This window comes from Phocoena phocoena, chromosome 9, assembly GCF_963924675.1.
Source record: "Phocoena phocoena chromosome 9, mPhoPho1.1, whole genome shotgun sequence".
Lineage (NCBI taxonomy): Eukaryota > Metazoa > Chordata > Mammalia > Artiodactyla > Phocoenidae > Phocoena > Phocoena phocoena.
In genome coordinates this window covers 100305652-100331046 of record NC_089227.1, presented here as the reverse complement: position 1 = coordinate 100331046, position 25395 = coordinate 100305652, and the positions used below count along the sequence as shown (strand labels likewise).

General features: G+C 45.8%; 1 protein-coding gene across 3 annotated transcripts; it reads right to left on the bottom strand.

Annotated features, from left to right (window-relative positions):
- Positions 1–438: 438 nt before the first annotated feature.
- On the bottom strand, positions 439–24579 carry NUB1 (negative regulator of ubiquitin like proteins 1). 3 transcript variants are annotated; one of them, XM_065883645.1, is made up of 14 exons: positions 24462–24579; positions 21802–21969; positions 20040–20098; positions 18946–19016; positions 16132–16314; positions 15856–15947; positions 14498–14604; positions 9592–9778; positions 8799–8906; positions 7929–8081; positions 3800–3946; positions 1762–1857; positions 926–1103; positions 439–672 (listed from the first exon to the last, which is right to left on the bottom strand). In XM_065883645.1, exons 1-14 carry the CDS (start codon positions 24576–24578, stop codon positions 494–496), a joined length of 1845 nt encoding a protein of 614 aa, XP_065739717.1. In that variant the 5' UTR covers position 24579; the 3' UTR covers positions 439–493. The 3 variants fall into 3 exon arrangements, with proteins under 3 accessions (XP_065739717.1, XP_065739718.1, XP_065739719.1); XM_065883646.1 differs by having other exon boundaries at positions 3842–3946; positions 24462–24578; XM_065883647.1 differs by lacking the exon at positions 3800–3946 and having other exon boundaries at positions 24462–24578.
- Positions 24580–25395: the final 816 nt, after the last annotated feature.

Sequence of the window (25395 nt, the reverse complement as noted above, 5' to 3'; positions counted from 1 at the left end):
GGCAGAGCTGCATCACGGGAAGGAGGAGACAATCGGGCAGTGGGCTCAGGAGGGCAGGAGAGCAGGGCAGGATGAAGAGGAGGAGACAGGGCCCGCTTTCGCTCCCATGAGCTCCTCCTGGATCCCTTCCCTAGCAGCCACCCTATCCCAGTCCTTCCCATTTCTCGGTGGGGAAAAAACGGAGCAGGGAGGCTGGCATTAGGGTTGCAGAACCTGAAGGCAGCTGGGAACTGCAAGATCAGGCCAGACGCAGCTCAGTTCCCAAGACGGACCCTGGGGACCGGCACCCCCCCCCCCCCCCCCGCCACCGCCGGACCCCACCAAGTCTCTTACTCTTTACATCCCTGTTCCCCGCCTACCCCTCCCGCCCCCAGGTAGGAAGCACTCTGGAGCAAAATCAGATAAAGCGTAAGAAAAAGAAAAGACCTGCATTACACTCTTCATAATGATAGAATTTATGAGCAGAAACTTAGTGCTCACTTCTGTTCATCACTTAGTTTCTCTTTGTTGCTGTCTTTATACTTTCTACGTAGGATAAGTACTCTGCAATAATAATTTCTTCGTCTTCCAGAGTTGAGTCAAGGTAATCTTCTTCATGTTCTGGAATATCTTCCAGGATTTCATTCACAGCCTCTGTCTCCATATCTTCATCTGTTGAGGCGCTAGAGGTCCCTGCAGTAAAGAAGGGCAGCAACAGGGGAGCTGAGGGAGGAGGACAGAAAGAGAAACCTCCACGGGGACCAAAGGGACCCACGTCAGCTCCAGCTCGGCCCTCCCACACCACAGCGCCCGAGCAGCCCGAAGTGTGCTCGTCTGCGAACGCCCCTCGCCGCCCCCGCGAGCCTTCGCCGCCCCACGCCCCGCCTGCCGGCTTCCGCTCGAGCTGACAGTCCCTCCCGTCGGTCTTCTGAGACCGCAGACCCACCTGCAGAATCAGACGGGGATGTGGGTGGCGTTGCTGAAGAATCTTCCGCCGAGAGCCGCAGGTCAGGAGGAAGACTTCCACCGTTGTGAGCGAGGGTCTGAGCCGCCAGCTGCACGTTTCCCCGGAACACCCTCAGGGCAGCCTCGGCCGCTGCCGCGTCGAAGCCCATGTACACCAGCTGGGAGAAGGCGGGACGGCGCTGGCGAGGGCCCAGGCCACACGGCGCAGCGCGTGCCCGGCACTCCCGCCCCCACGCAGAGCCGGGAGAGCCAGGTCTCGGGGGGGACACATTCCCAAAACCCACCGCACGCGTGTACCACCGGCCTTCCCGCGCTAACGTGCGCGTGAGGCAGCTTGGAAAGGAAGGAGGAAGACCTGAGGCGGCCACGCTGGTGCCCAGTCGCCTCAGAAAGGCAGCCGGCTCGCAAGCCAGAGGCAGCGCTGCGTGCACAGACCTCGTTGTCGCCGGGACCCTTAGCTAGGTCTCTGCAGCGCACTAGGCAGGCTAACGTGACGGGGGGCACACGTGGACATCCCTGCAGGTCACAGGCAGGGGAACGGGAGGCGACGCACCAAGAGGCGTGTGTAGAAAAGAGGAGAAAAGCCCGAAGAAAACCTTCCCACAGCTTCCCTGTTTCCTACTCTGAAGGAAATGCCTGCGCCCCGCGTCCACCCGCTGCACCTGCTGCACGGAGGCTGCGCCCTCGGGCGGGCCGGTCACCCCTGGAGCCCCGGGAGCCAAGGACTCGGCCCTGCCTGGCCGCCAGCCTTGTCCCGCCAGCCAGTCCCACACGAGGCTGTGCGGGCGGAGAGGGGCACAAGGCGCTTGCACTCACTTGGTCAATGGTTTCCTGAGAAGGACTCTCTTGATGGCTGTTGGTTTCCGGACCAGAATCGTTTAACCACCACATCTGAGGATGACTGAGAAGAATCTAAAAACGTACAGGGATACCCGTTACTCATCACTAACATCCGCTCGGTCACTCAGGCAGAGACTGAGCACCTGTCACGTGCTAGGCAGGCACAGACGTGGGACACACAAACAGGTGTAGAAACTGTGGTGGGCAAGGCTCAGGGTGCTGTGGAAGCAGAGAACAGGGACCCCTGAACAGGCTGGGGCTGGAGAGGCTGCTGTTCAAAGGCGGCTCCCGCCAAAGGTCGTGTCTGAGTTGAGGTCTGGAGGACGAACAAGATTATTCAGGCAAAAAGATCGCATCTGAGGAAGCAGGAAAGGACTTGAGAGCAGGCGGAAGGATTCCAAGAAAACAGAAGCTTCTTGCAGCTCAGCCTTAGGGGTGACAAGGTCCTAAAGAGCTATAAACGGAAAGCTATAAGCAGTCCAGGGCTGCCCAATGTGACTTCTCTTTGGAAGGTGACATGCTCTAGGTTTACAATGTCAAGGAGAAGAGCAGAGTTCTTTGGACCCTTGATTTCTCTGTCACATGATACTTAACCTTATAAAGCCCTTTTGGGGAACTTCCCTTTTAACACTGAATACTTCTATATCGATCAAATGCATTTATGTACTATTTGTATAATTAAAAACAAGTTTTGAGCCCCATCAGTCCCTTCACATATTCAGAATTTTAAAAGTTCTCTAAGAAATCAAATTAGATATTCAAATAACATTTTGAATTAAAGCAATATATTAATACATATATTTGAAAATTCAGTCGACCCTTGCACAGCACAGGAGTTAGGGGCGCTGACCCTCATCGCAGTGGAAAACCCACGTGTAACTTACTGTGGGCCCTCGGTATCCACAGTTGCTCCACATCCGCAGATCGTGTAGTACTACACATAGTATTTACTGTTGAAAAAGGTCCACGCGTAAGTGGACCCATGCATTTCAGACCCATGTTGTCCAAGGGTTAACAGACCGACTAATGGGGACCTCTGAAGAACAGGACGGGAGGTCTTGAGAATAAGAGGCAAAGGCAGGGCAGGCTCCCCACTGCCTGCAGGATTCAGTGTGAACTCCTCAGCAGGGCAAACAAGGTGACGCGGCCCGCCTAGCCCCTGCCTACCTGTCCAGCCCCATCTCTGGCCATTCCCCACCCCGCCCCACCTCCAGCAGGTGTAACCCAGGCCTTGGCAACCCCGGGGCTCAACTCCCCCGGCCTCATGCTTCAGCCCTTAGTGCTGCCCCCGCTTTTCCTCCGTCTGCCGGGCCCCCTCCCGTGACCCGCCCCCCAGCTCAGCTTGCAGCTCCTGCCTCCCCACCCAGTGCTGCGCTCCGGCCACATGGTAGCCCTTACGCCACTGTGCTCTCTGCGTCTGTCTCCCCACTAGCCTGTGGGCTCCCCCAGGGCAGGCGGCATCTCCGCTGAGACTGAGCACAGCGCCTGCCTCATTCAGTATCCTGTCTGCTCCTTGAACAAAAATTGGAAGGACGTGGACCCGGGCAGAGTTACCACTAATTTGGATCCCAACCTGTTTAGTCACTTCTGAGGACTTCTTTAAAAAGCCCCTTGGCCAACATGTACTATTGACTAAATAATAAAACTAAATATTCAAAGAAAACATTTTAATTCAAAAAAATTATATTAAAACTTCAATCACCTTTCTTCCACCTTACTGTTAAACTCCCGCTGCAGACAGAAACCTCATCAAAGTTCCTGCCCTGTGAGCCCTGCGGAATCGTGGACAGGCACTGAGGTGGGTGGGGCTCGTCACTCTGGCTCTGCCACTGGGTTCGAGAACAAGAGAGTTCCGACCCTTAGATCCAAACCAGGAATGAAGAGGAAGGCCCGCAGCCGTGGGGCTCCTGGCGTCAGGAAGGACAAGAGAGCAGCTTCAATGAAGAAGTGGAGGGGTGGCGCCTGGGCTGGGAGCAGGGCTGCTCAGGGAGGCCAGAGGCCGGGGAGGGGTTACCTGCAGGGACTCCTCCAGGTTCCCGCTGGCCTGGTGGAGCGCCTGCTTGGCTGCGCGAGCGGAGTAGCCCATTCCTTTCAGATAGTTTATGTTCTCCAGGCGGCGTCTTTTCTTCTCTTTTTCCTCCTTCCTTATTTGGTCCAATTTCTTTAGGAAAACAGCAGAGTTACCAAGTTAGGGATTGCGGTTTTGTAGAAAGTCTTCTCAATCCATGCTCTATAGGAGTCTCAGGGTCACCAGGCAAAGTGAAAACCACAAGGTGAGGTGACCCTCTCTCTCCCCGTCCCACCCAGCATGAGGGCCACTAGGGCAGAGACCAGGGGTGTGCTGCTCGCGAGGAAGCCCAGCGGGAGCCGGAGACGTCAGGCCAGGGAGGGAAGAGAGCACCTTGGGGACCACCACCTGGCACCAGAACAGGCCCCTGGGAACCAGAGGGCACATCCTGAGGACCCCCAGAGAGGTGGACGTGCCTTCTTCTAGGAAGCGGGCGGAGGAGCTTCCTGGATGGGTGGGGGGGCTTCTAGGAAGCAGGCGGAGGAGCTTCCTGGATGGGTGGGGGGGCTTCTAGGAAGCAGGCGGAGGAGCTTCCTGGATGGGTGGGAGGGCTTCTAGGAAGCGGGGGGAGGAGCTTCCTGGATGGGTGGGGGGGCTTCTAGGAAGCAGGCGGAGGAGCTTCCTGGATGGGTGGGGGGGCTTCTAGGAAGCAGGCGGAGGAGCTTCCTGGATGGGTGGGGGGGCTTCTAGGAAGCGGGGGGAGGAGCTTCCTGGATGGGTGGGAGGGCTTCTAGGAAGCGGGGGGAGGAGCTTCCTGGATGGGTGGGGGGGCTTCTAGGAAGCGGGGGGAGGAGCTTCCTGGATGGGTGGGGGGGCTTCTCAGCCTCTGCTGAGTCATCTGGGATCTTACCGAAATGTGACTCTGAACGTGGGGGCCTGGAGGGGGTGGGTGGGTCCTAGATGGCGCCCAAGCTACCGATCCACCCACCACTCCCTGGGTAGTAAGAAATTGGTCCACTTAAAACCCCAAGAATGCTCACCGCCAGGTGACAAAGGTCACCTACCCCCGTGGTTCTCAACCCCGAGGCTCAGAGGTGCCTGGCGTTGCTCTAAGAGCCTGAGGAAGGCCACAGGTTCAGTCTCTTCTCCTCTTGCCACCCCAGCCCTCATCAGGAGAGTTCTGAGTTTGTTTTGAAAGCAAGTATCACTTTATTTTATTTCTATTTATTTTTTGGCTGAGCCGTGCAGCCTGTGGGATCTCAGTTCCCCGAGCAGGGATCTCCCCGGCAGTGAAAGCGCCGAGACCTAACCACCGGACCGCCAGGGAATTCCCACAAGTATCATTTTAAAAGGATTTCTGCTGATTAAAACAATAAAACTAAAACAGGTTTGACAACCACTAACTGAATCCAACCTCATTATTTTGCCAATGAGAAGACAGAAATCTCTCAAGACAGTTAGGCGACCCAGTCAAGGTCATCACCGACAGCAGAGCAGAGAGACAGCTTCTGCACATTCTAGAAACGGTCAGCCTTCGGCCCAACACAGGGAGGACAGCAGAGAAAACAGCTTTTTCCTTTGATGTATCTCCTCCTACCTCCATGGTTCAGTCCAAGCAACAAGGATCCCCTCTACATTCTTACAGCAAGAACACGGCCTCACCTCTTAGGAGAAGAAAGGAATCCTCGCCACGGAACCAAATACTCCAAGCTGGCAGTAGGACTAGGCAGAAGGGGTGACTGCCCACAACATTTCCTGGGATGAAGACAACCTCAGCCTGTAATTTCCTGTTTACAACAGTGGAGAACCTACCTGTGAGCAAGTGGGGCTGACAACGGCTAGGCAGCTCCGCCATCCCACTGCCCACCCCCTTCCCCGGGGCTGTGGTCTGCACCCCCACTGCGCCCTCTAACTGCCTCCTCTGGGCCAGTCTCTGAGACTCCGAACCCTTCTGCACAGGCCCTGCAGCTCACGCACCTGCTCCAGTCCCGCAGCGGCCCCTCCCCACACCCAGTCAGGCGCCAGCACTCCTGGGCTCCGGCTTCCAGGCCCCGGCTCCGCCTCCCAGCTGACCCTTCCCGCTTCACCACGAGACCCACGCGGGCCGGCGGAAGTAGTCCGTATCACTCACATTTCCACTTTGACTCACACGTACACACCATGTAAAATGCCTCTACCCCATCCCATCCTCTGCTTGCAATTCCAGCCTCTTCCACTTATATTTCAAAAGGCTAATGAGAAGCACGATTAACATTCAAGCAGAGAAAGACCCTCCCAGCCAGCCAGCCAGCAGACACAGGCCTCAGAGCTGACACAAAGTTGGGGCCTCAAAGGACACTTTTTCCTTATTACAAATGCCTAAGTCAGTTTTCTCTTAACCATGTAGATACACATGATATTTCTCTTTATACTAGAATTAGGAAAATAAAATAAACCAAGGAAATGACAATAAGCATTGCACTGCAAAGTCTTATCGACACAGTAGGGTCAAATGTCGTGAGAGAACTGGGTTCTAAAGTCACGGCTGTGTACAGGCAAAAAGACTGAACATCTCTTAGGAAGGCCGCCACGCTGCCTCTCACGGCCTCGGAACACTTCAGCACTGTCAAGTGACCTCAGTTTCATTAGTCTGTTTCTTTTGCCAGATGAGAAACTGGCCCGTACTCGGGGCCACGAGGTACAAAAAAGCAAACTTTTAGGAATCACCTATTACCCTCTACTCAGTGAGACGTTCAAACCCGGAGCTTCCGGAACTGAGAGGACAGCAGATTCACGGGAGCTCACATGCGATGGGACTCGGAGCTGGTCTTCCCACCAGCCACCCCAGCTGTCCCTAGGGTGTGGGAAGCTGACTAGTTCCCCGAGTAGGCCCTGACCAGCCTAAGCTAAGCAGACAGGCTCAAGCCAGTCAGGTCTTGACATTCCCCTGGCCACGGCAACCGGCTCAAAGGTGGCCAATCAGTGAGCAGCTCAGAACGTCTCTGAGGATTCTGGGACCCAGACCATGCTCTTGGTGTGATGGGATGACCCCGGTAACACAGAGGAGGCAGAGAGACAGAAACTAGAACTCAGCGACAGGGCGAAGCCACTGAATCAACTAACCTGAGACCCAGCCCTCCTCTGGGCTCTTTACAATTAAGTAGGCCAGTGAATCCCTCCCTTACCCCCTTTATTGGGTGTTTAAGCCAATCTGAATTTGTTGCCTTCAACCAAAAGCATCCCAACTACACATCCACTGAGTGGAAGAGTGAGCAGGGTCAATTGCCCTATATACTCTATTGTTCTTTTATTTTCTCCAAGGGCTTATAAATGCACATCTGATAGGACACTACTATTTTTTAAAAAAAACACTTATTTTTGCTACTTATAAAAAGTTAGGAAGTGAAGTGGTAACTTTTACCATTTTATAGTATCTTTTGGCTTTTCAGAACCTTCTGTAAAAACTCAGAATGCTATTCTCAGATGGGAATTAGAAAGTTCAGGAGAAAACCAGAGCCTTAGTTCAGGTTTTGCCACCGATTTGACCCATGACCCCGGAAAAGACAACCTCTGAGCCTGTTTTCCTCATTTGTAAAACTACCATATTCGATATGGTAACATTCCTTCCAACTCTGAAATTCTAAAGTTTTTTTTTAACTGTACTTATCTCTAATTGTTTTAAATGATTATAGTTTTGAATCTTTGCTTTTATAACATAATGTTAATCGTTCATATGATTTGACTCATGTTTCCAGGCAAGGATGACATCCTGAACTGTAACAATGGCTCCCTGGAAAACACAGACCCCTTTAAAATGGTTTCCAGAAATATACTATGATTAAAAAAGGGAGAGAGAGAAGACTGCCTGGATAACTGTACTTACGAGCTACCTGCCACCATAGCAAGAATAAAATGAAGGAAACTGCACTGTCTGAAAACTGATGCAATTAAAAAAGACAAGTTTTTCTCCTGACTTCCAAGTCTGAAGTAATAAAGAGTTCCTTGTTAATAATACCTACTACGGAATTTTCTTTTTCTGTTCTTTCATATCTGAGAGCTAAGGCACTTTGGAAATAATTTTGCTATTGCCTCAAGTTTCACACCTACTCAAAGGCAAAGGCCTCAACCAAGCGTTGCCAAGACCACATTAAGGTACCTCTCTGCGGTTGGTGATGTGGGCGGCTGCGTGGTCCACGTTCCCGTCACATGCCCTTAGGCCAAGCCGAGCTTCCTGGGCACTAAATCCCAGCTGCATCAAACTGTGAACTTTTGATGGATCAATATACAGCTCTTTAAAGAGCTGACATGCCTACAGACAAAGAAAAATATAAGAATCATGTAACCATAGTAACATTAAAGCTTAACACAAAGCTAAAACCTAAAGGAAATTGGATTGTACCCAATGTGAATTAGGGTGTGTCAGATTTTAGATAAAACCTCTAAATGTGACCTATTATCAACCAGTGCAAATGCAAACAGACAACACCCTCTCTGCTCACATGACTTATATGCAGTATAACATGAGAAAACAGGCTGAGGATTGTGGGAGGGGCTGGTATCCATTATCTCCTCCTTTTTGGTAATAAAGTCCCCTGAATTTGAGCTGAGCGTAGCCAGATGGTCTAGGACAATGGCATGTGGCAGAAATGACAGGAGCACCTCCTGAGTCACCCCTCTAAAGAGGCTTGCCCCGGACTCTCTCCCTCCCTCTGCTGGCTGGAAGAGGCACTGACAGGACACCAGTTGCCCCACTGCCCTGGCTGCTCACCTCTACAGCCAGATGAGAGAAACGGAAACTTCTAGCCAATTAAAGCCACTGACGTTCTGAGGTTTCCTTATTACAGCACCTTGCCTGTACTCTCGCAAATACAGATGTGTTTACGGTATATGTGAAGGAGGGACTGGGAGGGAGGTGCACTTTCCTCACCAGTCACACACCACTGAGTTCATGAAATACTTAACTTCTGGGGATTAAAAAACTAAGTAGGTGAAAATGGTCACAACTTTGGAGCATCCATTTTCTTACCTTGTTGAGATATTCATAAGCCTCTTCACCATTTCCACTGTGATAATTTCGGATACCTTGAAGCAAGTAAAGTCTTAAAAACAAGACTTTCTCTTTTCCACAATTTCCCTAGAATTATTGGGGGGAAAAAAGATAAAACTGTCTTATTTCTCATTACAGGTCTGTAATACTCACATTTATAATTCCCTTCATCTCCATAGGGGCAAAATGGCATTACTAAAATGTTTCTATCTTCACCATTGCTGATGGCAAAAGTAAGGATCCCAAGGTACAACGGCATCGCCTGTCCCAAACAGAACACCTATCTCCAGGTGGCCAGGACAGGGGGCCCCCCTCTGGTCAGGAGGGAAGTATGCAGAAGCCCAAACCAGGAATATCTCTTATGTTGCCCTGCAATTCCCAAGCAGAATTCTGATGACCTGTGGAAACTGCCTGAGAAAAGTCCCTATTCAAAGCCCAGCTCTAGAGCTGTGACTCACTCGTGTGAACTGTCACTGTTCAAAATGGCTATTTTCTGCATTTAAACCTTTCATTAGGCTCTAATGAATACAGTCACCAGCTCTCTCGGTCACAGTGATCAATGGGTTTCTGTGACTAGAAAACTGTGTTCCTCTGGTCACAGGCTAACTTATAAGATGTTTAACAATCCCCTTAAAATATAGCTTAAAAAGAACACATTGCATACTACTACCAAATGAATCACCTTTGGCAGCAGTCTCAACGCTTTAACAGGAATAAACTCAAATTCTACAAATGGGCTCACTAATACCTAAAACTAATTACAGCAACATACTTTTATGTGGACCAGTCTCTGATGATTTTCTCCATAACAATTTTTAAAGCATTTCTGGGCCATGTTTAATTTCTTCTCTGCATCGTCCAGGCATTCCAGCTGTCCCAAGCGGAAGTAGCACCACGCTATGTCCAGCTGGAGTACTGCATAGTTGTCCACAGTGTCCAGCAGTTCTCTGCAGCACTCGCTGCCAAAGACAGGAAATGACATCACTGACAAGAAGCAGTAAAAACCTTTTTGTGAATTACCGGAATTTTTTTTTTCCAGTTTTTGGTGTATTTCCAAAGACTACTCTAAGGCAGAGATCGCAATGTTTATGAAGGGAACTATATTTATAATCTGAATCCTTCCAAGGGGAAAAAAAAAGGAGTTAGGGCTCAAGAAAAGAAGCTCAACACCACCTGCCCTGGTGGGGGTGGAGAGAGACAGACAGACGCACACACACACCCTTGCCGTGTTGGGAAACAGGCTTGGCAGGAAGCGGAAATCGGGGCCACTGTGTCAGAACCCTTCAGCAAACGTGGGGAGACCATGCTTTAAAACAGTGGTTTCCAACCCTGACTGCAAATTAGAATCACCAGGATGTGAGGAATTTTTCTTTCCTTTTCTATTTTTTTTGTTTGTTTTTAAGAAATACTGATGCTGGGACCCCACTATATCAATTATAACAGAAACCTCTGGAGGTGGGGCCTGGATGTTGTATTTCTAAAACCCCCCTAGGTAATTCTAATATACAGCCGAAGTTAGAACCCCAAAGCTTTAAAAGCACACTAAAAAAAAATAAATCCTTCCTTACTATGAACGCCTCAGTTGATGAAGACTCTGATGAGGCATTCATGTCCAATCACATTAAAGGAGGGGAAAAACCATCCAGACAAATGCCAGGCTCTGAATGCCTAGCTGACCTTGGGGCCCAGGTGCAGGTTAAATGCTACTTGGCAGCTGTCGCAGCAGGCTGAACCCAGATACAGAAGAAGGGAGAAGACAGCAAGGCAATGGAAGGTTGACAAAGATGGACATAGAGATAATTTATTTTGATTTTAAATTGTGATTATGTTAGAAATTCATAATGCAAATCTAGATCTCAAGTTTGAACTCTCTTCAATAAGAAAGTAAAATTTGGAACATTCACAAACTTCAAAGATCTCATCTGTTTTTGTTTGTATTCTACTAAAAGTAAGACCGCTCTGGTATAAAACTACAAAACCTGCATGCCCTCAAGCTTCCCATCCTGCCCATCAAAATCTGCTTGGGGTGGGGGGCGGGGAAGAGCTCTGATTCTGTCATTTATGTTTGGTTTTTTTTAATACATTTATTTAGTTAATTTATTTTGGCTGCGTTGGCTCTTTGTTGCCATGCGCCAGCTTTCTCTAGTTGCGAGTGGGGGCTACTCTTCGTCGCGGTGCGCGGGCTTCTCATTGCAGTGGCTTCTCTTGTTGCGGAGCACGGGCTCTAGGCGCGTGGGCTTCAGTAGTTGTGGCACGCAGGCTCAGTAGTTGTGGCTCGTGGGCTCTAGAGTGCAGGCTCAGTAGTTGTGGCGCACGGGCTTAGTTGCTCCGCAGTATGTGGGATCTTCCCAGACCAGGGATTGAACCCGTGTCCCCTGCACTGGCAGGTGGATTCTTAACCACTGCGCCATCAATGACAGGGAAGTCTCTGTCATTTATGCTTTATAGCAGAAGTCTCCTAAGTGGAGTTCCTGCACTCCAGGGTACGTACAAGACAATCCACTGGGGCGTTAAGAATAATCTCTCAGAGCAGGATTTTCCTATTTATTTGTGGTTTCTTTCTTTTTTTTTTTTTTTTTTATGCGTTACGCGGGCCTCTCACCGCTGTGGCCTCTCCCGTTGCGGAGGACAGGCTCCGGACGCACAGGCTCAGCGGCCATGGCTCACGGGCCCATCCGCTCCGCGGCATGCGGGATCCTCCCAGACCGGGGCACGAACCCGCGTCCCCTGCATCGGCAGGCGGACTCTCAACCACTGCGCCACCAGGGAAGCCCCTGTGGTTTCTTTCTTTGAACATTTCTATTCTTTGTGAACGTTTTGTAACATACACACCATATTTTACACACATGCACACACATCCAGATGTATGACCAGGTGAGGGGCACCTTCTCTGAATCTTCTGCTTGGCCTGAGAACTTGACATTGAGAGGAGAGGAAGAAGTTCATGGACCATGGGCTGATCTTACACTCCAGGTGAGATTTATTATAACAGAAACTTATTACACTTGCCTCATGAGTTTTAAATTTTTTATATAAAATAAAGATATTAATTTCAAGAAAGGTAAGCTAAGCTTAGGTATCTGCTTTTTTTAAAAGGAAGGTTGGCTAAAAAGTCATTTTTAGTTTTATTACTGGCTGTAAGGAACTGGATTGTGTGTAGTTTTTTTGTGTTGTTTCTCGATACATGGGTTCAATAAATACCATTAAGCGATGCTTGGGATGCAGTTAAAAACATGTTACTTGAAAAGAGTGGTGTGACCTTTTCAGGGCTTAGTTTTAAGCTTTGTTAGGTGGGACCAGAGCAGCCTGTAGGGCAGAATTAGCCCTTCCTCCCACACCCTACTGAATTCTCTAGCCAACGCCCCGTTTCCCACAGGTTATTATCCGCCCTCTGTGATCTCTCTGCTTCTCTGAGGTGGTGCTTTCCCAGCCTGGGGGCAGGGCGGGCATGACCTCACAGGCCTGTGCTGACCATCACTCAGCAGAAGACTCCAGGGGCGCCCTGTGCACTCTCCCGCAGGCAGCTCTCTCCTCCCACCACTGTGGCCTCCCTGGATTCCGAGCTCCATCTCTTCCACTCAGGGGAGACCAGGAGGCTCTGCCTGGGTTTCTCCTCCGCACACTGAGGCCTGGGAACTCCAGGCAGTGAGCTGAAACAATTCACAGGGTTCCACTCGTTTTGTTTCCCTGCCTCAGGGACCACTGTCCTGCATTGCCAGAAAACCACTGTTTTTACACATTTTGCCCAGTTTTTCAGTTGTTGCAGGGGAGAGGGTAAATCCGGTCCCTGTTACTCCATCTTGGCCAAAAGTATAACTTACATTTTTAGCTTTAAATAGGGGAAAGAAATTACTCTCAGTCATACTACATACCATACCACAAGATGTACAAAAGAAAGCTGTGATAGAACTTTGAGCCTACTTGGAGCAGGCAGGAAAAACATCAAGGGGCAAAGGAAGAACAACTTAAGTTTCTTCCACCTCCACCGCTGACTTGCGTTAGAGTTGATCTCTTTTACGAAGAGAGGGAAGGCGCACAAAAATTACGCTAATAAGCTGACCTGAATAAACAAATCCCCAGTAGAAAAAAACAGTATTTTCTACTTAAAAAGGCACTGACAATTATTATTGGATTATTATGTCTACTACTCACTGAACATGTTAACGTACCATGAACTGAAGAGGGAGTTATTTTTTACTCAGGGTCTCCCTGAGACCTGAAAATGATTTCAAGGAGGTGTCCAAGGTGAAAAGACTGAGAAAGGCTCATACAGACAGATCAAGGTCAACCATGTCTCAATAACCGCTGAAGCTGGATTATAAGTGTATGGGAACTCAATATATTAGCTGCTATTTTTATATGTTTGAAATTTTCCATAATAAAAAGTTAGAAACAATTACGGAAGCGAATAAAAAATTTACCTGAATTTAAGGACCTAACTTACAGCCTGCACTGCTACCTGTAGCAGAAGAGAATAAAACTGACACTCAGAAAAAAGCAAAGACAAAGAGGCAGAGGAGGAAAACCAGAGAGGCACCAAGCCCTTGTTCTGGTTACTTTCAGCTTTGCCCCTCCTCCCAAATATTTTAGACAATAAATCCCCTTTTTTGCTTAAATTTAAGTTTGTTCACTTAAGACACAAGGGTGCTGCCAGTACAGCTGGCAAACTATATATACTTACATTTATCTTCTTGAATGTACTGTATATATTGGGAGTTCCTCAAAACGGAAAAGAAAATAACACTGACGTTGTTACCTTTTGAGTATTTCAAACATCAAGTCTATTTTTCAAATATTTCATCTGCCTGGATTATAGCTTCTCAGTACCATTTCCCATTAAGAGGAACCAGGAGCCCTTGAGAAAGTGTTGGCTGTTGCTCTGGGGCAGGAAATATTCAGGATGAGTCTGGACCAGCTCTGGCCATGAGAGAGCAGAGACTACAAAGATTACCCCAGGATCGGGTCAAAGGGATGCAGGACCACCTGCCAGCTGAAGACAGCCAATTTAAGCTCTGAGGTGTGAAGTGTATCAAATGTGTTAAAATCCATGAGCTCATACTGATACTTAAAAGAAAAAAAAAAAAGCAGGGAAACCTCACTGGTGATGTCATCTTTGGAAGATGCTAGGGAAGCAACTCATTTATTCTGAAAAGAAGAAAATAAAGAGAAAGAACCCAGCATTTTATTCTGTCTTTCTGTACAAATTGTACCCTAGGAGGACCAAACAGCGATAAGGAAAAATATTTTTCAAAAGAATTCCAGCAATAAATGCAGAAGGAATACTACGTTATCACCATCTTGGAGCACCTAATGAAACAGTGGATTTGGGGAACGCTCATCAACATCTACACCAAAATCACTAAGTGAAAAGCTGACAGGGACCTTATAACGGACAGTGCAGGCTGACAACATGTCATAAGAAACAGACATGACACCCTACATGCTTGTTGTAAAAAAACAGTGCCTATGTTTATAAAATGCTTTACAGGGAAGAGAGATCAATTAGAAATGCGACGGGGAGAAACAGTTCACAAATCAGTCTACACCATAACTACTCTTTTATGTTAACCATCTTGGGTGAAAATTGGAAGTGTGAAGTGCACGGGGTGGGGGAAGGGTGCTGTGTATAACTGTCATCCTCCTTCAAACTTGCATTCACCAGGTACAAAAGCACCTACCAGAAATATCTGTCAGCGTCCAACAGACATGGCAAGGCTATTCCATATTCTTTTCTTTTCAGGAAAGCTCTGCCTTTCTCATGATATCCCATAGCTAACATAAGGGCCTAGGAAAAAATAAGGATTTAAAAAAACATCACTTTAAACTATAATAAAACGAATTATATTAAAAGCATATTAAGCCTAAAGAAATCAAATATTGTGAAAACAAACAAACAGACAAAAAAACTCAAGATCACAACTAAATCTAAAAGCCAAAATTAAGGAAAACAGCATTAAACCTTCATTTCATTTAAACACTGAAACCAAGAACTCAATTTAACATGGCTGAAATGGTCAGAATCGGCACCTGTCCCTTCGTTTTCATCACTTTATTTTAGTGTTGGCTGATCTAGATCTATTTCTAGTATCCCTAAGACTAAACATAAAAAACCAGCCAGTAATGACTGTATCTTTTCTAAAAAGAGCATTCATTTCACTCTCTATTCTTAATCAGGTTTTTTTCTGAAGTATTTGTCAACTGTAGCATTTCTAAAACAATTTTTGCAAGGTGATCCAGATTTCTTTAAAGTTCATTAATATTTTTAGATTTGAATTTGTATATAATTCGATTTTGTAAAGGTTTCCCCTAAAGATCTAAATATCATCATTTAATATACGAACGTAGTATCTGCAGTGGGCAAACAGTTGCCATAAAAAATCAATTCAATGAGATTACAAAGTTCTCTTATTAAAACTTAACTTTAATCCTTAATTTTAAATCCATAATTCATATAGTGAAACCGACTCAAAAGTGTCCTTTAAAGACCAAAAAATTAACTTGACCCACAGTCACTAAAGCTTTTCATATAAGAAGCTACTGGACTCCAGCTCAGAGACTGATCTCATGGGCCAAGTTGTAGATGCTGCTAGAAAGACCCCCTTGGATATGTTCAAAGGTAAAACCACTTCACCCTTACTCCAAATTAGAGAACGGGGCTGTGGAGAGACAGGGGAAGAGGTGGCAGAATCATCTGTCACACTTTTCCCAAACTACCTAGCACCCCAGCCTCCCCTTCTGATCCATCCCTTAGGGAATGAGGTCCCCAAGTAAAATGAACTACAGCAAAACAAACACTGCCACAGGAAGCCACTGCTCCAGGACAGTGAGGTCCTGCCGTTCTGTACTCAGGCACTGAAACTCACAGGGAGACGGCCAGATGCAGCGGTCATCATATGCTCATGTTCTCTGTTTATGAGCTGGAGACTGAAAGCTGTTTCTAATCCTTTATAATAACATTCCAAGATAAAACAAATAGAAAACCACTTCTGCTCTGACAGCAGATCAAAGAACAAGCCATAAATCTTACAGTACTTACTTTTCTTTCTGATGGAGGGATTCTGATTGATCTGCCCGTCTGGTTAGCTATGTCTAAGTATGGTGTGGTTTCTGGATCCACCACCATCTCAGCTGCAACAAAACCAAAAGGAACTCCATTAGTTCAATGTTAAAAAGCAATGATGGTGACATTAAAAATGTTAGACTGTAGGGGAAGAAAGGCCAACAAGAAATGTGATACTCCCCTCCCACGCACGCTCCCGCCCATTTGCTGCCACCTTTGAGGACTTGAGCGAAAGTCTGAAGCTCTGTGTACCTCTCTCTGCCAGTATCTCCAGGCCTCTCTTAGTCCTCTGAATTCTTTTTTCTTTCAGTCTGGCTTCATTCTGCTCTTCTTCTTCAACCTGGGAGTTCTTCCTCACATCCTCTTCAGACTGTTTTAGTTCGAGCACCATAGCTTTTACATTGTGGGTCACTCCCTGTTCCTCAAGTGTTTTCCCTGTCAAAATCAGAAATGCATGTTATAAAAAGTCATTAAATTTACTGGGTAATAGGCCATCTTCTATGTTAAATGGAATTCTTAAGCCTGCGTCAGCACTTGCAAACCACCATGCCACATGATCGGTAAGAAGATGTTTAAATTTGGCTGTTTACCTATGTTATTGTTAAGTACTGGTTAAAATCAGCCAGGGAAAATGAGGTGACTAAATTAATCATCATAAGATCAAACGAAAGCAATCAACTGTTTGAGAATCTACTACAGAGAGAGACGTGATATCTCCCACCCTCTAGCTGGAGATATAATCCAGTTCTCAGCAATGGACTGGAGGCCAGAGTGCAGTGGCGCACTGTGAGAGGTAATTTACTGAAGTGGGTAAAAACAAACACCTTGGGTTCCATCCCTTCTTAACTCTATAGCCCTGAGTGAACCACTTACTGTCCACATCCTCATATAAAAAATGGGAATAAAGACAGAGGTAGAAGTTAATGGAACAGAATGAAAGAGAATATGAACAAAATCAAAAGCTGGCTCTACGAAAAAAATTAATCAAATATACAAACCTAACAAAAATTAAGTCAAAGATGCAAAAAAACAACAAACAAAACGAAAAAGGGTAACTATAGATAGTGAACATTATAAAATACCAAAATAATATTATGAACTATAAGCATATAAATTTGAACACATTTCTAAAAACTCTAGTTGGACACACATTCATATGCATACACATATATATATTTAGAAATTCGACAACCATTCTAACATTTATATTGAAAAATAGAGGACTTCCTTGGTGGCACAGTGGTTTAAGAGTCTGCCTGCCAACGCAGGGGACATGGGTTCGAGCCCTGGTCCGGGAAGATCCCACATGCCGCAGAGCAACTAAGCCCGTGCGCCGCAACTACTCAGCCTGCGCTCTAGAGCCCGCGAGCCACAACTACGGAAGCCTGCATGCCTAGAGCCCATGCTCCGCAACGAGAAGCCACCGCAATGAGAAGCCTGTGCACCTCAACGAAGAGTAGCCCCCGCTCGCCGCAACTAGAGAAAGCCCGTGCGCAGCAACGAAGACCCAATGCAGGCAAAAATAAATAAGGAAAAAAAAAAAAAAAGAAAAAGAAAGATCCATCAATGGCCAAGTTACCATGATAAAGAAGAGCCAAGAGGGAGACTCATCTTGCAGGCCTCTCACTGTTGTGGCCTCTCCTGTTGCGGAGAACAAGCTCCAGACGCGCAGGCCCAGCGGCCATGGCTCATGGGCCCAGCCGCTCCGCGGCATGTGGGATCCTCCCGGACCAGGGCACGAACCCGCGTCCCCTGCATCGGCAGGTGGACTCTCAACCACTGTGCCACCAGGGAAGCCCATCTTACTAGATTTTAAAGCCACAACAAACAAACAAACAAACAAACAAAAACCTCTGGTGAGACTATCCATGCAGCCCTGGGCTTGAGGAAAGAACTTCTTAAAGCACAAACAATAAGGTGAAAAACTGATGGATTTGATAACATCAAAATCAAGGATTTCTGCCTAATGAAGGATACCGCAAACTAATTAACATAGAGATGCGATGACAAACATTGCAAAGATATCTAAAACAGATAACAGGAAATGGCTAGAGGTGATGCTGGAAAGGACGACTAGGGCTAGGCTGTGAAGGCTGCATTACATCAGGCTGGGATGTGAACCTGACTCTCCGTAGGCCATAGGAACCTAATGGAAACCAAACAGACTACAGTGCTTGCCCGAACTGCTGCAATAGCTAACTGGTCTCCCAAGGCCATTCGTGTCTCCTTCGCATCCATTCCCCTACTGCAGCCAAAGTGATCTTTGAAACACAAATATAATTGTGTCTGCTCCCCAGCATCAATGGCTTCCCACCTCTCTAGAGAGAAGCCCTCTAATACTGAGTAAGGCTCAAGTCCAGGGTTCCTCAGCAGCACTACTGGCGTCGTGAGCTGCATTAAGTCTCTGTCGTGGGGACCGTTCGTTCAGTGCCTTGATGTTCAGCACCACTGCTGGTCTCTTCCCATTAACTGTTATGAGCACAACCTCCCCTGGCCCCCTGCTACCAAGTCATGACAACCCGAAATGTCTCCGGACATCGCCAAATGTCCCCTGGGTGGCAAAATCACCCCTGGTTAAGAAGCACCACTATAATCTTTACAATGTGGCCTCACTGCCTGGCCCTCCATCCTTAAGAAGCGCTACCCTCTGCTCACCTACTACACTCGGCCGTATTAGACCTTTTCAATCCCTCGAATTCACACGATGGAGCTGTAACATGAGGCTCTCTGTCTGGAGCGCTCCCCACTGCAGCCTCCTCCCCGTCTTCACTCAGCTTTAGTTCTTCTCCCTCAGGGAGAATTTACTAGAAACTCTATTTTACTTTAAGCACGCCTAGACTTCCATTCTGTAACATTTCACCAGACCTGTACTGAGTATCTTTGGAAAAGTTGCTTCCTGCTTTACATTTTTATTTTAGTAAACTCTAAAATAATTGGTTTTGCATTATATACGTGATAAAGCCACCCAAAATTTTTGAACAGAGGAAGAGTGAGAAAAAAAGATACAAAGTCATTATTTCTCTATTGACTTGATTTAAAAATTCTGCATACTTTGCCATAACATACCTAGTTGAAGTTGTTTCTTATTTATGACAATTTTGATATAATTTTCTTGAAATCCAAAGGTTTCAGCTATCCTGTAAAATAAACCCGAAAACTATAGGTAACCAAATTTGTTATTTATTATCCATTAAATAGATTTTAATCATGATAGCTATTTTATACATTCTTCTCAGAAACACCGAGTATTCCAATTTACTGACTCACAACATTACTTCAGATAATGTCAGCTTACTAGATGGTTATTTGAAACTGTGTCAGAGACAGTGTCCTTTTGTAAACTATCTGTTTTACTATTTGGTTCCTTGTGAAGTAGAGACCACTGGTGCTGTGTATCTGTTTGAACAGGAGGGCCCTAGCTGCATGTCAGGAGAAAAGCCATCCTCTATACCTTCTGCGGTCTCCTTGGAGGAGCCCATAATAGGGGGAGTTGTTCCATACAATCTTCTGCTCATTGTGTGTTGAATGAATGATGCTTCCTGAATCCATCCCTAACAGCCCTGATGTAGACCAAAGAAGAAAATGAGAAAAATCACTTTAAGAAACACTGACTGGCTATCTCTGGAGGTATTCAAAATACTTACCAGTTAAAAATACACAAGTAGATGAAGTAATTGACCAGGTCTCAAAAGTTAAGATTTTCACTGGTATGTGACAGGCAGGTATTTTTTTTCTTTTTACAAATGGGCCAACAGCCTGAAACTGGCTGAAATACTTCACTGAACACCACAGCAAGCTATTAGTGCACTAAGGAATAAAATTCAAAACTAATGATCTGGCCAATATCAGGCTGTCTCCTATTTCTATCACTCATTCATTGATTCAAACACGTATCAAGTACATGCATCCAGAGTTCCCACCTGATCTCAAGTTACACCAGGAAGTGAAGAGATTGCTGCAAGTCCTGAGTTCTCACTTTGCCCTTAAATGCCAGTGTGAGCCTGAATAAGTCCTTCAGCCTCAAAGCCTCAATTTTCCCCTCCATTCAGTGACGATAATCAAACCTGCCCCATCTCTCTTACAGGATGGCCAGGGAGGATCAAATGCGCGGGTGTAAAAGAGCCGAGAGCACCTGGGGCACAGGGCACACAGATACTTACTTAGACCTCAGTTCTCTGCCAGTGACATGCAGTCGGGTCTCCAACAAGTTTTTCCTATCCTATTTAAAAATAAGACAAATAGAATGCACTTGAATTTGACACTTTTTGGAGCTGTTATTCTGCCTATAAAACCAGACAGGTTGTTATCAGATGATGTAAATACTCGCATGCCTAGCTGCTATTGAACAAAACCTGACGTGTGCTGACCCTGTGACCCGGAAGTCCTCAAGGGGGCAGCAGTGTGGCAGCACAGGCAGGGCTTCAGTCTCTGGGGGAAGGTCAGCTGCTCAGTGGGGTTTGTCCCCTGTCTACTCAAGGGAGCTGGCCTCTGCTCCACAAGGACCCATCCCACAACCTCTGGCACTAGGGCCACCTCAGTGAGCAAAAGAGATAGTCCCTTCGGCGCTCCCAGTGAGGAGGGAGCAGCAAGACATGTTCCTGGAACCTTTCCTTCTCGGATGGCTGGGCTTCAGAGGAAAATACGGGACCACCAGTGACACCTATGAGACCATGCAAATCATCTGCTCTGATTTCATACTCACCAATCAGCTTTCTGACTGGTGGTCTGGTTTCCCAGGTACTTGATACTAGCAATGAAGAGTCCTGTATATACATACTGCCCTTTAAATTCCCAAACTGGCATTCTGAGATAGATACATATATCATTTCCTTCTTCTAATAAAGCTCTTTGTTTTTCCTAGAAATTTTTAACAGCTTTATAGAGAGGTAACTTACATACCTTAAAGTTCCCTGTCTAAAGTATAAGAGTCAATGGTTTCTAGTATATTTACAGAGTTAGACAACCGTTATCATAATCGAATTTCGGAACATTTTCACCATCTCCCCAGCCAAACATGTGCCATACCTCCTATGCCCTCCCCTTCCCCCACCACAGACAACCATGAACATATTTTCTGTCTCTATGGATTCACCTACTCTAGATATTTCCTATCAACGGAACGACACAATCTGTGGCTTTTTGTGTCTGGCCTCTCTCATAATGTTTTTGAGGTTCATTCATGTTGCAGAGTGTCGGTACCTCGTTCCTTTTTATGGCTGAATAATAGTCATTGTATGCGTGCACTCCATTTATCCACCGACACACATCTGGGTTGTTTCCACCTCTTGGCTATTGTGAATTGAGCTGCTACAAACGTTCATGTACAAGTTTTCGTGTAGACATAGTTTTCATTCCTCTTGGAGTAGAAGAGCTGGGTCATATGGTAACTCTTACACGCGCTTATTTTCATTTCTTCTGAGAATAATTAACATTGATCAGTCTGAAGAGGCACCCTTGGGTGCCCTGCCTCAGTAACATTTCTGGACTTCAACTACTGAGGACGCGGCCCTGACACAGGTGGCCCAGGTTACGGTGGCCCTGCTTGGGCACTCAGCTCTGCCTCTGGCTTCCACTGGCATAGAAAAAAAAGACGAATTCCTTTGTGATGTGTCCTACACAGTTTTAGAAAATCTGAAGTAATCTTTTATTCCCCATTTTTGCTAAATGTTCATTCAAACTCTAGAAAATGTAAGAATGTTGAAGCACAGCTCTGTGAAGCCTGCAGGCCAGACTACTTTGTAAACGGTCCAGCTTAAGAATCCATAAAATTGACTTTTAAGTTTGTAAATGTTCAACATGTAAAGTAACTAAAAAGAATTTTATCTTTGGATTGTATCTTCAAAAAGAACTCATCATTTATTTAATCACATCACTAAGTTAACTAAGTATTAGTAACCATGTAAATTTGGGGAAACTACTCACTTTTTTTACCCGTGGAGGTAAGAAGACTTCGATCGTAGCAATTCCTGTTGCTTTATAGTGCTCGTTGCCTGTGCCACGCTCCACTGCTTTGCAACGTATTTCTTCTATTATCTTTTCTACTTCATTTTCACAACATTCTAGCTTGTCAGAGTACTTCTTAGCAAGGTCCTATAAAGAAAAATTTAAAAACACAGATCAATACAGTACCAACTCAAAAAAAAAAAAGTATAATACAGAACAGTGCACGTGGGACTCTAAGGCAAAATAACTAATGAGTGGTGGTCACCCCTGTTATAGTGAAATCCAGACTGTGGCTTGACATCTTGAGAGGTGTAGAGTTTAGAGAGGACCCAGGGAAACATCAAAACCAGGAAAGGACAGGAAAATAGGCCCAAGAGAGAAAGTAAGACCAGTTGGGATTACACTAGGGGGGAAAAGCAAGGTGGGCTGTGACTTATGTAACTGCAGTATATACACAATTATTTTAAGGAATAATGAACTGTTCAATACCACGAAAGGGTGGGGACAAAAAAACCAAAAACACAAACAGAGAACATTCTAATTTTCCTAACTTGTGAGAACAAGTCAGGTTATACGACGGTGTAAGTATATATTTATAATAGGGGAGATGTTCATGATACACATAAGTTACAAAACAGATCAGAGGACTTCCCTGGTGGCGCAGTGGTTAAGAATCTGCCTGCCAATGCAGGGGACACGGGTTTGAGCCCTGGTCCGGGAAGATCCCACATGCCACGGAGCAACTAAGCCTGTGCGTCACAACTACTAAGCCTGCGCTCTAGAGCCCGTGGGCCACAACTACTGAGGCCCGCGCACCTAGAGCCCGTGCTCCACAACAAGAGAAGCCACCACAATGAGAAGCCAGTGCACCACAAAGAAGAGTGGCCCCCGCTCACTGCAATTAGAGAAAGCCCGTGCGTAGCAACTAAGACCCAACACAGCCAAAATTAAATAAATAAAATAAAATTTAAAAAACCCGAAACTTTCTGTAATTCTCTAGAAAACATAAACATAATTACTCAGTGAGGGTTTTCTTCCCCCTTCTGACACCAACCAATTCTGACACCAACTGGATGTCCTACAACTCAATTCAATTCTGTCATTAACGATCTGGAGTTAGAGGCAGACTCCACAGGCTAAGGGCTCAATCCCACAAGTCTGCCTTCATTTCAGGCACTAGGTTACCCACACTTCTGTCTGACTTGGCTACAAAGTCAAGGGTCCCTACAACCCCTACCCCTTCAGGCTTGGTAATTTGCTAGAACAACTCTACAGAACTCAGGAAAATGCTCTACTTATTATTACAGTTTATTATAAAGAGTACAAATGAACATCTAGATGGAGATGTACATGTGGCAAAGTCTGGAAGGGTTCAGAGAGCAGGAGCTTCTGTTCCTGTGGAGCTGGAGTGTGCTACTCTCTGGCACAGGGACGTGTCTGCCAATCTGGAAGCTCCCCAAATCCATCATTTAAGGGTTTTTATGAAGGCTCCATTATGTAGGCACGATTGATAAAATCACTGGCCGGTGGTGAGTAGCTTGATCTCCAGCCCTCTGCCCTCACCAGAGGCTGGAGGGTAGGGCTGAAAGTTCCAAGCTTCTAATCAAAGTCTGGTATTTTAGGCGAGCAGCCCCACCCTGAAGCTCTCTCCAAAGAGCTGCCTCTTAGAACAAAAGATGCCCCTGTCACCCTTACCACTCGGGAATTTCCAAGGGTTTTAGGAGCTCCGTGCCAGGAACTGGGGACAGAAAGCAGCTTTCTTATTATGCCACACCTAGCTTCTAAGCCAAGAAATTATAACAAGCAAATTCAGAAGAAAGATCAGAAGGTTTGCAAAAACTAAAAAGTGAGTCCTGTCAGGAACAAGAGAGACAGGAAAACCCTAAGACCCTGACACAGCTATCACTATCACCTCCCAAGCACGTCATTGTGTCACAACACAGGACAATTTGATGCCCTCCTGACAATCCTTAGTCCTTGATAAATGTTACACTGTTTATCTCAATATACTCAGACTGAGAAAACAGAGAAGTACATTCTAGGATATTCCAATATAATAGATTTCTATCAAAAATGATTAACGTTCCTCAGCTTCGAAAGGCAGGCAAACTTCAATTTCTAGAAGTTTCACTTATGTAAAATGATGCCATTTCTGATGATACCATAAAAAACCAAGGCATAATTATTAGGAAAATATATTTTGGAAAAATGAACAGATAGCCATAGTGTAAACAAAGCTGGGGGAGGGAAGCATTGTTTTACAGCAGACCACAGTAGCAAGGAGGGCTGAGAACCCACCAGGACACTAACCCTGAACAGGTCACACACTAAGCTTCTGGCAACTGGAACTGCCCTGCTAGCAGGAACACCCAGATTAATAAACTTAGGTAACATCGTGAAGGTATTAGAAATGATATATGCCAAAATAATTAGATACCATTCTCATATAAATAAAATCCTTTTAAATACAAATAAGCTTGCCAACTGCTAATAAAATGTGGGACCTGCTTTTCACTCATGTTTTTGGTTATGCCAAAGGTTTACCTGGTTGTGCCTGGCAATTTCTGGTGACTTCGGAATCTTACTTACCAAGGAGACTTACAACACTACTGATTATTAATGTCTTAAGAGGAAAATACCTTCAATGCCAAACCAACTTTTTTATTTTCATCCGTATATGGAGGTTTCCAGAGTTGAATTCTGTCTTCCCTTAAAAACTGGGTCAATTTTGCTTGGAGATACTTCTTTTGCGCCATCCTTGAAAGCAAAACAGTACATCACTGATACCCCATGCCACATTTCAAAGTGTTTTATAACTTACCTAATACACTGATGGGTTTTCTAGAGTAAGCAGAGGTCTCCTCCACTCCTCCTCCAGTTTAGTCTAAATTACTTTTAGACTAGGTTTTAACTAGCTCCAGGCTTCTCTAAAAGATATATATATTACATACAGACTGAAATATGTATTACATATGCAATTATATACATTGCATAAAAATACATATTTCAAAGTTGCTAATATGTAGCAAGGTTTATTACACTTTTCTATTTCTTAACCTGCTATTATTCTCTAAGAGAAAAGGTAAGATAAATCCCTAAAGTAGTGAACTTAAACAATTCGATGCAGAGCTTATCAATTCTCCTGTATGTTGGCTATTTCAACACAAAAGACCAATCACCTTGGCAGGTAAACATGAAGAAAAGCTAGCTTGAACCATGAACTATCCATAATAAATATTTTCTATATCTGAATTTTTTAAATTAAAAATTTAGTGTTTACAATACTAGAAAGTTATGCATGCTACTTTGTGATAAAGCATAAAAGCAAATCTACATATACTACTCCAATCAATACTGGCTGGGTCATCATTTTACAGACGAGAAAACCAAGGCCCAAGTTTGTAAAATGACTCAGTCAAGGATGCAAAATTAGGCAGCACCATAACTAGCACTGGGACTTCTGCCTGCAACACTGGACCATTGGATTCTGCCTTCTATCGTGAAATCCCTTGCTGCTTCTCTGTCCTGTGCATGTAACTACTCTCTCCCAAAGAATCACACACAGCAATGGAG